Genomic DNA, 12,316 nt, shown 5'->3' with positions numbered 1-12,316 from the left:
ATGGCTGTTGGGGCTTAGTGAACCCATTTAAATAGCTCATAATATATTTTCAATAAATATTGTTTTTTGTTCTTTTATTTACATTTGTATATCACTAAATATTTAAGTTGGATTACATTTTTATATTAAACATGGTTTAACACTTAAATCAAAATGTGATGTGTCTGGTAACTATACCTTATGCTGCTTTATAGGCCCCACGTGAGGGAATGCAACGTAATCTGACGTAATTTGCCTTTGACGGCGTCTCTGAAAGGTCTCGCCAAAACACAGATTTAAAACAATTTTTGCTGAATGTTCCGACTGTTTACTTAAAAAAGGTACTTTGATGTATATTCGTTGTGTTTGTACATGTGTCTCTCGTTCAGTGTCGTTTGTGTCTCTCGTTCAGTGTCGTTTGTGTCTCTCGTTCAGTGTCGTTTGCGTCTCTCGTTCAGTGTCGTTTGTGTCTCTCGTTCAGTGTCGTTTGTGTCTCTCGTTCAGTGTCGTTTGTGTCTCTCGTTCAGTGCCGTTTGTGTCTCTCGTTCAGTGTCGTTTGTGTCTCTCGTTCAGTGTCGTTTGTGTCTCTCGTTCAGTGTCGTTTGTGTCTCTCGTTCAGTGTCGTTTGTGTCTCTCGTTCAGTGTCGTTTGTGTCTCTCGTTCAGTGACGTTTGTGTCTCTCGTTCAGTGTCGTTAAGACTCTATGTTTCTATGCAGGGTTAATTATAAGTTACGGGGTTAGTAAGTTTACCCGATATGGGATATACGGGGCAAGGGAAACCATATCGGGTGAGAACAAAGACGCCATTTTGGTACGATATAAATTTCCAAAATATGTGGTCACCGCGTGACAAGACCTGGACCAATGGCGCTGCGGCATTTATGTTGGAGGCGTGATATATTTAAATGTTTTACTACTCTGAGGATACAAAGATTTCTTTTGTGTAATATTAAATAAAACTAGTTTAAATTATCCCTTAAAGAAGTGTATTTACTGAACATGCCAGTCTGAATGCGTGGTTTTGGATGGCGTTTGTATCTCGTTCAGTGTATGTTCATATCTGGCTTAAACGGGGTTTTCTAGTGGTTATTCTGGATGGATTTTGAGCTTGTAACATTACTTTGGAGTATATTGGAATAGCGTTGGACTTAATGAGACGTTAATACAACAGAAAGTCCTATCATGTTAGAGGTCAGAGAGCACTCCCTGTTTCTAAAGAAATATTCAATTACTATGCGGTTTGTGTAGTATAATTATTGCTCTGCGCTAAGGTGCTTGAACCGTAATTATGTAACACTCCATGTTCGGTTAGGTAAGGTACTATATTCATATGTAAATCCATGTTCTCTTTCATAAAAAATAAGATGAAATGATAAAATATTCACAAAAAAAATATTTGTTTCTTATAAAAACAGGTAGGGAGGACAGTAGGAAAAATAAGATGCATGCAGTTGACCTTTTTCAATAATACAATCAATTATCAAGTATAATCGATTTATCAGTTTTGACTTATTAAGATAAATAAATATACAAGATAAATTCAACAAGTGCTGACAAAGGGACACATTTCCATATTCAATAAAAGGTACACATTGATTACAAGAACACATGAGTGTTGTTATGCATTTATTGTTCATCGTTAACATAAATGTTATATTAAATACATTGCGTGCATTAAAAGTATATTCATATCGTCTAATATATCAGTTTGCAATGGTTAAATTTTAATTATGAACGACATCTAAGACACCATTGTTAAAGGGCTAAATTTGAAATACACCTTAAATATGTCATTTATTACGACATAGAAAACCTAACATAATAATTTACTCAATAACATAAGTTACAGTCCTTGATGTTCACCTCGCTTGTAACTTCACTTTGACTTTATCCGCGATAATCTCCCACTGCAAATAACAAAAAGTGATGCAAATGGTATGCCAAGTTGCCGTCCATTTAAAGGTAGATATCAGGAAAAACTCATGCAAATACACGCGTTATGTAAAAACAATAGCCGAAATATGACTTTATGACCCAACGATTAGGTTAACATTATCAAAACCATCATTCAACTACTAATATTTCTACTGCTACTACCACTACTGCTACTGCTAATGCTAATGCTAATGCTACTGCTACTGCTACTGTTTCTGCTTCTGCTGCTGCTACTGCTGCTGCTGCTACTGTCACTAAATAATAACCATCATAATTAAAGAACGCTTTATTCTTACCAAACAAAGGTCTAGTGCATCGGCGTCCACAACCGGTATTGCAGCATTTTTGACTTCCGGGACAAGAGTAATCTCCGTTGCATTCAGGATGCACAGATCTACAAGCACTGCCGCGTCTCTGTGGACATTGACCAGGCTTTGTACCTGTATCTAAATAGACAATGTGTGTTTCAATCTTGATCGCTTATATAATATACAAGCTCCTGAGGTTATATTAAATATTATAGTCATAAATTTATGTCTTTATTCTGTCCGTTATTTTCCCGTAATTATATTAGCTTTAATCGTTTTTAATCCAATTAAGATAACTACTATATAAATTAAAAACATACAATGGTTATACATCTGGTAATATATTATTGATATCATTCATTGTAAAAAATTTCTTTACCAAGCAATCCGATAAGCTACATCATATTACCACAAAACCGCATAACATGGATCACAATTTTATATGTGATACTACTTTAAAGGAACATTCTTGCATATATTGTGTGGATAAAAACACTTCATTCAACAGTAAAAAGAAAACAAATCAAGAGCAAAACTCGAACTAAAGTAAAGTAAATTATTCTTGAATAACTACTCAAGAAAGTGTGTGCCGTAGAGTTTTATTTTTGTCAAAATATTGAGCCATGATGCTAACCAACATAATAATGCACACAATAAAGTGCTTTCATAAAGAGTAAAACCAGAGTATTTGCGAATGATGTTAGTTTATACAAGTTTATTTTAGCTCGATTGTGACGAAAGCTAAGCCTATAGAATCACTCTCGAGTCCGTTTCCTGGGCAGAAACCAGGACTGTGTCCTTTTTGGGGAATATTAGGTGTTAAATACGAGTCAAAGGATTAGACCAATCTTGAGCCAGATCATGCTCGCTTAATTCCTTTCTTCTGTAGTTGTAATATTATTATATTTTAAGTGTATTCTAATTGGAAAATACTTTTTATTATATCCTTTACAATGATATTGATTTATCAGTAACAAGGGATATGATATTTTACTATGTGACAGGGTGAATATTTAAAATTGATATTTTTTACTATTTCGACAGATAAGCACGCTCCCAGTCACAAATAAAACTTCAGCACTCACAAGGCTGGAAATAAAATGTTCGTTTCGGTAATGTATTTCACTTCATGAACACCAATATTGATTATCTTATTCGTGGCCCTCACTTGATGAAATATATTACGATCTTACACTGAAATGAACAATTATCTTGTATGTTATGTTATTAAAATTGTAGTGTTAAATGTCGATAATGCATCCAAGAAAGTCATAGGTACTTGCCATAATCGCATATTACATGTATTACTATATTCTGTGTACATATCTTACTTGGTGGGTCGATGCATCGTGGACAACATTCTCCAGGTGGGACAGGGGCTTGCCGCCCGTCCGCACAAATCTTAATGTCCAGTGTACAGAATGTCCTTGAGCAATCGGGTCCAACGGGAAGCGGGCAAGAGGGACAACATTGACCAGGTACTGTCTGTGGCTGAGCCCCGCCAGGACATTGTGGCCAACTACATTTCACCCGGGCACAGATTGTTCCACCTGGAGGCCTGGTAGGAATACCTGAAATATTATACAGTCTTGTAAGATGGTAAAATCGAGCAGTAGCAATCCTCGTCAATCCAAAAGGAACATTGATGTAACCGGACCAGAATTCACACTTTAGCCTATCAGGACAAATTTTTCATGTCATAGCTCAAGAATATATGGACTTGGACGTCTTCCTGCGGGTGGTGTAGAATGAATGCTAAAACATTTCATATAGTAAACATAATTATAATAATAATAATAATAATAATAATAATAATAATAATAATAATAATAATAATAATAATAATAATAATAGTAATAATAATAATAATAATAATAATATTTTTTTAAATTATTTTAATAAGTGAAACATTATATCGTTGCGTCTCCATCAACCATACTGAAACCCAACGAACTCACTAAAATTTGTGACTTGACAGTAGGGCCGTTATTCATTGGGCAGAATTATAGTCCGGCCCGCTCTTAAAAGTGTGACCTAACAAAAGGGTCGTTTATTTGCGGGAGAACATTGAAGTCAGGCCCGCTCAAAAAAGTTAGACGAACATTTTTTTGCGGGACAGTATTGTAGTCTGGCTCGCTCTGAAAACTGTAACCTAACAGTAGGGCTGTTTTGCGGAGAAGTATTAACATATGACCGCTCTCACAACTAAGACCAAATGTAAAGCTGCTATTGATGGGGCTGAATTATTGACTGGACCGCTAAAACATAAGTTAATTTTTATGGAATTTACATCTAAAAACAACAACATTATAACGGATAATGCCAACATAGTGTCTGAAGTACAGGTCTAATTTAAAGGTCAGTCATCTGGGACGTAAGCCATCGGCAAGCCATCGACGATTAACACCTGGTGTTGGCACTAATTTACGGGCCAATGACCGTCGAAGTGTTGTCTGTAGACTAATGTTATGTTAATCAAATTTAACCGCTGTGAGAGTCAATGATTTTACAGAAAGCAAAACACGTGCGTCTGTTTCCAGTGTATTGCTGTTCGTCTATTTCATATAGATCTTTGCGCGTCTATTTCCTGAATATCGCTGTGCCGTCTGCGCATACGCTGTAAACCTTTATTAGACTAATGGGATCATGAGGTACGATCTTCGTAGGGCAATATATGTATTTATCGACTGAACTTCGTATGTCTATTGAACTCAGATAATATTCACATGGGAATCGATCACTAAAAAGCGGTACCCTCACATACATGAATGACGACAACTATGCGTTCTGCTTAGTTTGATATATTGAGATAATCCACGTCACGAACTATAATGTTATTTCCAGGTGACGAAATGCGGTGATCATTATTAAAACAAAATTCAGCGCAAAAATATTTTAATATTTCTTTGCATACTAAAAATAGCTTAAAAATAGGAAGAAAGATACGGGGAAACAATTATTTTACCAGAAATAACGAAGCCATCACAGTAAACAAATATAAACACATACCTCAGTTGCATTAATTATCGTCAACATTTTGTCGGTTTTGTCAAAAAGGAACACAAGCATATTTTCTTTGAGCTGCTCTCTCTCCTTGTTATTGTTCTTTTTGACAGTAAATCCATTCCCATTGTTACCATAACAAATCACTTTTTCGAACATTTAGACGGCTTTTATCCATCAGCAGTAATACTTAAAAGAAGCAAGCGTTGCAATGGTTGGATTTGCCGCTAAAATATCTCGTGACTGTAACTTTCTTATATGGGGTTGCGTGAGTCAGTGAGTTGTATGCGTTCTTGCTAGCGCTCTATGTTTATGTACATGGTCAAAATTGAACAAAAATGTATACGTTAAGAACACAGCTTAAATTCAGATACTTGTGAAATTCTCGGAATAGCGCCATTTTTACAACATTGTATACCAATAGTTGATATAAGAGGGGTTTCGACTCATGTAGAATTGCATGCTTCTGCGATAAGAGTGGTAACAAGGACGATGTTTGTTTAAGCTGGTATCATTTTTCTTTTAATTTGTGATCACCGAAAAATTGCAGTATTATATTCGGTGCTCATTCGATGAAATAAAAGTGAAACAAACAAGTATCCATAAGCTATTGCTATTTAGATCCCCCAGTGGTCAATAATTTTCTTTTACAGTCTAATTACCAAAATGTTTGCCTTAAATGATTATATTCATTCGGTTTCATAATTAAAAAATATACCTTAAATATAATCATTGAATACATAACAAAACATTCTATATATATCTAATTAGCATCACTTGCAATGCAAAGCAATTATGTGATAAAATGAATAGATACATAATTTATCGCTGTTTATCTGACTCAAACAAATGTCACAGACATGCAGTTTGAACATTTTGATTAAAAATTCGGGACAATTCCTAAATAATGGATACATTACAAAGCATAGCAATTCTATACATTTCACAGAATTAGGAAGTGACAAAGCGTGATTTCTAAGTCAAATATAAAGTTCTTAGATTTGTTGCAAAATTCCAAGAAAAGTCCCGAATCGTAATCATTTAATTAGTTTGATAAATAATATTAAAAGTATCTTATTAAAAAAGATATAATTAAAATGCATAGCAATACTATGAATTTCTGAGTCAAACATGTATAGTGTGTTTACTATAAATTAATTTAAGGAGTAGATAAAATAGATAAAATAGATTTTGTAAAACTTTTAACCACCGAATGTTATAAATTAGTTTTGTGGACATGAAGCTTGTTAAACTATTGCTTTAATTTTGATTTCAATCAAAGAATACTTAACAAAACAAATAAATGAGCCATGTTAAAATGCTTTATTTAATTTGAAATAAACAAGCTAAAATTCATAGTTTATTGGCAATAGCAACATGTACATGCCGTTATCCGTTTCAAATGTAGTCATTGCAAAATACATAATACAATTATAAACAAATAACACACATATTTAAATGTCATATTTAATGATACACCCTTACTCCAAATAAGATTTACCAGAATTAATAATATTGTTTTAATATTCCAAAAAGGATGTCAAAACAAATGTCAAAAACATTGGTTCTTATGAAGGATAATTTGAAAGAAATGTGCATAAAACATAAATTTCTACCTGATGAGACTATAGTAGATCATGGTAATTTTTTTAGCATTCACCAATCATTTAATATTTTTGCGCTTTCTGCTATTAAATGCACGGTTACAATCTTGTTATCAATAATCAATGTTATACATGTGCTTGTATTGATTTTGAATAAGAGTGTCACGTTAAGAGTGAAAACGTTTAATGAACTTTAGAGCAAAGAGCTATGCCACTTACTTGTGATGAGTGGAACGCATTTATATATAAAAACTGTTAAAATGTCTACAACAGTTAAATCTTACCTCCTACGTAATTTGGTTGTCCGCAAACAATTCCTAGCACCGTTAAAACAATAACAATGAGAACTGATTCCATTTTGATTTTCTTTTAAAACCGAAACGAAATGCACCGGATTATATTGTCATTGTTGCCTTTATATATTCTAACGATCACAATGTATGACTAATAGCATCACACAATTATATCTCTGATTGACTCATAAAGGTGGTAAAACCCTTCCCCTTGTAAAATCATGTCTTAATTAAAGAGCGTACGTAAAATGAGATTGATTGATATAACGTGTCTCATGATTTTGTTTCAAAATATCATGCATCACAGTTAAAATAATTAATGAAGATTTTTGCATAATTAAACACACGTTGAACATGGTTGTTGTTTTGTGTTTCTGATTGTGGGCAAACATCACAAGACGGAAATGCGGTTGTAAGAGAAAACTAAAGTTGACATCCCATCATTTTAAAACAGGATACTTGTATCATTTTCAGAGAAAGTGTCTATCTTAATTTAAAAACGTTTAGCAGTTTTCTTTCCTCCTAATTTATTAATGTATTCGGAAAGGTCAGACGTGCTGAGGGAAAAGATGTCCCAAAATTACCTGCGAGGTTCGCCCCTTCAAAAATCTCAAATCGGATAAATGTCCATTGTTACCATTTATCTATAAATATATTTATACAACTGGCTATCTACTTATGATTTGTGAATTTCACTTAGTAAGTGGTAACACGAATTGTATTTCGTAAACCAGATATTATGTTATTTATTAAGTGGAATTCGCAAACCATAGCTAGGTAACTTGTTAGCGCCTGACTCTGGAATGCATTTATAGCTAAGTGGTAACACGAATCTTATTACGTTTACCAGTTAGTATGTTACTTAAGAAGTGGAATTCGCAAACAATAACTAGTTAACCTGTTAATGTTGTACAACTAAAAGGTTAAAGGTGGCAGTTCTGGGCACTTTCACGCCTGTTGTTAGTCCTATGATATTCATCTTATCATAAAAGTAACGCGAATATACACTAGATAGCTAGATAATTATCGCTGAAATTAAGTGGTTAAAACGAAACAATTCGCGAACGTTAACAGGTTATATTACGGTTGTTATATGCACCATAAATTTGCATATTGAATTTGTTTAAAATTTCCTTTTCAGTTCCACCAACTTGCAAACGTTTTTGCATTATGATTGTTATTTGCAGTAAGACAAAATAAATCGTGCAGCAAATGACGTATGGTATGCACCAAAGCATACACTTCCTTGTTAATTTTTACCTATGTAACTCGCGATAGTGTAGTATTGTGTTTTGAATGTATTTCGTATTGATATTGCAAACGCATACATTTTGCAACTGTCTTAACTATCGTTTATCATTCAAATTAACAACATGGTATCAAAATTGTAAACTGTGATTTTGAATCTGTTATCATTCCTAAGGGGATAAAACCGTACATAAAGAGTTATGTACGGAGTTGATATTTTAGATGTTATGACTATGATATGAATTCAAGCAAATATATTATATGAATAAATTCAGAAAAAAAACCCATGTCTTTGATATTGTCTATGTATTATCTACTTATTTTGAATGCGTTTGGAAAGCCAAGAAAAAAACGGCTTCTTCCCTTACCTGTGACAACAATGTGTTTCTGGGCCGATATTAATTATTGTCTTAAGTCTTCTGTTCAAACGTAATACATACTTATGACATTTCCTGCTTCTCTTTCAGGTAATTTAGCTTAACTTTACTTATTTCAGTGTTGTGATGTGGCAGTCTGCGACTGTTTCTTTTGCAATGTGCATTTTCCATGTTTAACATTGGTCTGTTGCAAATGATATGAGTAAGTTCACAAATACTCGAAACAAACCTTCTTAACATTGAACTTAAGTGTTGATGATCATGCTTTTGTTTACAACTAACCCAGTGCCAACTACTAAGCTGTTAGTTTAAACTGTAACAACAAGAGACGTTCATTTAAACACTGTTTATCCGAATTCGTCAGATGAAAAATTCGAAATAACGACATTTCGGATAATCAATTTCAGAAAATGACAGCGTACCCAATAGATTAGATATAATATTAAGTAGTGAAGATTGCAATGTCAGTTACCCGTTATCTACAGGTTGCATTTGGTTTGAGTGATCGAGGGTCGAGTGGATAATGTGGCGATCGAATTTGATTTTCAAATCATTTTCAGATTCTGTAAAACAGCAATGATATAGATAGATATGCATATTTATATACAGACTACATCACCAAAATAATTCGCTCATTTTCTAACATCGATGTGAGTAACATACGCGTGCTCAATGTCATTTTTTAACAAGCGCTAATTATGCTTGATTATCACCTCAAGCTGATGCCCGAGTGCTATCGCAGTATGATGTTGTTGTTGTTTTTCGAAAAAGCTATTTCGGATTATTGAATAAAAATTTAGATAAGCAAAGAATGAATAAAATCGGGACCGAAAAATAATTTCGAAATAGCGATGAATTCGGATAAATAGTGTTTAGAATAGCGGTGTTTAAATGTACAATTTTTCGCCAATTTGTACACTGTCAGGGAGCATACGTAGTATCCATCAGCTGCCTTGCTATTCATGATTCATGTCTCGAACGTGTTAGTCAAACTTTATGAAGGGGCTTGTTTGATAACCATTTTTTCCCCCAATAATCATGTCATTCTTACACTTGGATAGGAGGTGTGGACAAGTATGCCTCATAATAAAATCATTCAATATGTCTTTATTCTAGATAATGCCAGCTGATAAAGGTAATAGGGAAAAGTCCGGATCTTTATGGTATAAATAAATATTTTTTTAATTGAGATCAAGCTAATCTTTAAGTCAATCAAAGCAGCTTTAGCAAATACTTCCAAGTAATGTGACTACATATATGCAGCTTAATTGATGGGCATCTTTGTTAATGGTACCAATAAAGGAACGTGGGGGTGCAAACGTGTGAAGATTGTGTAAAGCGTAATGTTCAATGAAATAACTTAAATATTATTTATGCACTTACCTAAGAATACTTCCGCGCAGTTGTACCATAGATGCCGATGTCGTTTTCGTGGTTCGAGAATGGTGGACCGCCTTGGGAAGACTTTCTCCGGTCGTTTTCTCATTCCAATCAACGGTCAGCTCATACTAAGAGTTCAAATCTTCCTGCTCATAAATATTGTACCATCGGGGTGCGTCATGTCGATTTGCAGCTCGTACCGATTTTGGCGAGTTATGTAATTTAATTTTCTGAAGGCCTAGCCAGAAGTTTGTATTAAAACTCTCGAAGCCTTTTTGCTATGTTGTCTAGTTTTGGAAGATGTCTGAGTCGGATACTTGGCTATATTTTGCGGATACTTACCTTGATTATTCCTGTAGTGGTAAGATTATTGGCCATCTCCTTTATAAATTTGTTATTCACATGTATGACAGTAAATACCATTTAACAGTAAACCCGACTGTAACAGACTTTTGAAAGGATTTTCGTTAAAACTATCTTGGGTTTTTAATAGGTCTTAATGATTTGATGCAATGATTTGTATTCCATAAAGATTCAGGCCAATCGCTTGATAATTTAAAAACAGCTTAATGATAGACTAAATTTAAGTTACTTATAACTTTCACTTGGATGTAATATTTCTTAGGCTACCATCGAAACTAATTTTCTGATGTAATAAGAGTTCTGCTAGATGGCACATACATCGCAAACAAACTTACATCTATATAAGCGATGCCAAATGCCCAATGTTTATACACATACTATAATAATTAATTATTCGAGGTTGACTGCTAGATATCTTGCGCGATAATATCGGAAAGCCAGGCAACTTATGATAAAGATGCGCTCCATACCGTGCGGGAAGTCTCAAGGATGGAGTACAAACGGCTAAGAAAATGGAAGAACGATCAAAAAGAAGACATAAGGTCGGCACCATATTTTTATACGCGCCCACATTGTTTGTCAATCAAGAGCCAAATACATAAATGCAAAGGGTTGAACCCTACTTTTTACCTGCTGGGACAAAGAGGAATATTTATCGCCGTTTGTTATGAATCGAAGAAATACTTCATGACCTCCAAAAACAACAGCAAGAGAACCTCGATTCAAGCATTTGGTTATGTCGAGGACAGTGACCTATGACGGCATAATATCCTTGCAGTATTACATGGGTGCCCGAAGAACGGCTGGACAGATGGAGAGAAAAAAAGTGTACCTTGAAGATTCACTTCGATACCGGGCACATGTAGTCACGACTAGTTTGAACAACTACAACAAATAATTATGAACATTGTTAGAAAGTTTTTACAGCCTAATTAAACAGAGCTGTTTCAGTTACAACAAAGCGAATGACCACAGCAGACCTATGATAATTTCTATAAAGTGGCACAGAACACTCAATGACTGAACGTCTTGCCTTTTTCTAGGGCACCAGTGGATAAAAAAGGTGACCCTAGGCTATCCACCGGCACAGCAGGGTATGGTCTTAACGGAGGAGCAATTCATGGATGCGTTATACAGTTCAGCACTAGCAACGATGCTTTGCTCAACGCAGTACAAATGAGGCATATTATCAAGCTAAAAAAACATATTGTTTAATCGTGATGTTGTCCAACAGTTGTTTAAATACTGATAACCAGTCCACAAGTAAAGTAAAAAATGTTATAGCAGAACTGTGTGCGAGCGTAATACAACGAGCTTTGTGAGTCAAAAATGACAAGAACACAATAGTCAATAGTCGGGTACGAATTTAGGTTAGCAAAAACAAAATACATTATAGGACGGAAATATTAAGGAAACGTGAAAGGTTACTATATATGAAACCTCAGCGGTAACCTAAGTAAAAGTCATACCCATCAATGCAGTTATGATTCTTGTGTAAAAGACGGACCTCATGCGAATCAACACAATAGCAAAACACGGACAATGACGGTGCTGGGATCGAAATAAATTAGACGTAGAGTGAAGAAAGAAAATCGTAAAGTGGCGTATCACTCGAAACACACACACACACAAGACTAGGGTTTTAAACTAAGCATATTCCAAGTAGAACGTACAACCCTTGCAACGAAACTGACTTCATTGCATAATGCGACACAAATATATATTTAACGTATGAATTTACACGTTCTTGTGAACTGCACTTTATACTACATTCAGAAAGGAGCATATGGAATAAATACAAATACCGTGTAAAAAACGGAGCTTA

At 34.5% G+C, this 12,316-nt stretch overlaps 1 protein-coding gene across 1 annotated transcript; it reads right to left on the bottom strand.

Moving 5' to 3' along the window:
• Positions 1-1,593: 1,593 nt before the first annotated feature.
• On the bottom strand, positions 1,594-7,271 carry LOC128206696 (uncharacterized protein DDB_G0274171-like). The gene is made up of 4 exons (XM_052909313.1): positions 7,115-7,271; positions 3,555-3,794; positions 2,212-2,361; positions 1,594-1,887 (listed from the first exon to the last, which is right to left on the bottom strand). The coding sequence occupies exons 1-4, from the start codon at positions 7,185-7,187 to the stop codon at positions 1,868-1,870; spliced, it is 483 nt and encodes a 160-aa protein (XP_052765273.1). The 5' UTR covers positions 7,188-7,271; the 3' UTR covers positions 1,594-1,867.
• Positions 7,272-12,316: the final 5,045 nt, after the last annotated feature.

Source organism: Mya arenaria, chromosome 10 (assembly GCF_026914265.1).
Source record: "Mya arenaria isolate MELC-2E11 chromosome 10, ASM2691426v1".
NCBI classification, from domain to species: domain Eukaryota; kingdom Metazoa; phylum Mollusca; class Bivalvia; order Myida; family Myidae; genus Mya; species Mya arenaria.
The sequence above is the reverse complement of the archived record's forward strand: the minus strand, read 5'-3'. Positions and strand labels throughout refer to the sequence as shown.

What these genes read in the sequence shown, in the direction of transcription:
- LOC128206696 (XM_052909313.1), bottom strand. Translation starts at nt 7,187, where the DNA reads ATGGAATCAGTTCTCATTGTTATTGTTTTAACGGTGCTAGGAATTGTT. An exon ending in ACAACCAAATTACGTAGGAG is followed by an intron (nt 3,795 to 7,114) that starts GTAAGATTTAAC and finishes ATAATATTTCAG; the next exon opens with GTATTCCTACCAGGCCTCCA. An exon ending in ACGATGCATCGACCCACCAA is followed by an intron (nt 2,362 to 3,554) that starts GTAAGATATGTA and finishes TTGTCTATTTAG; the next exon opens with ATACAGGTACAAAGCCTGGT.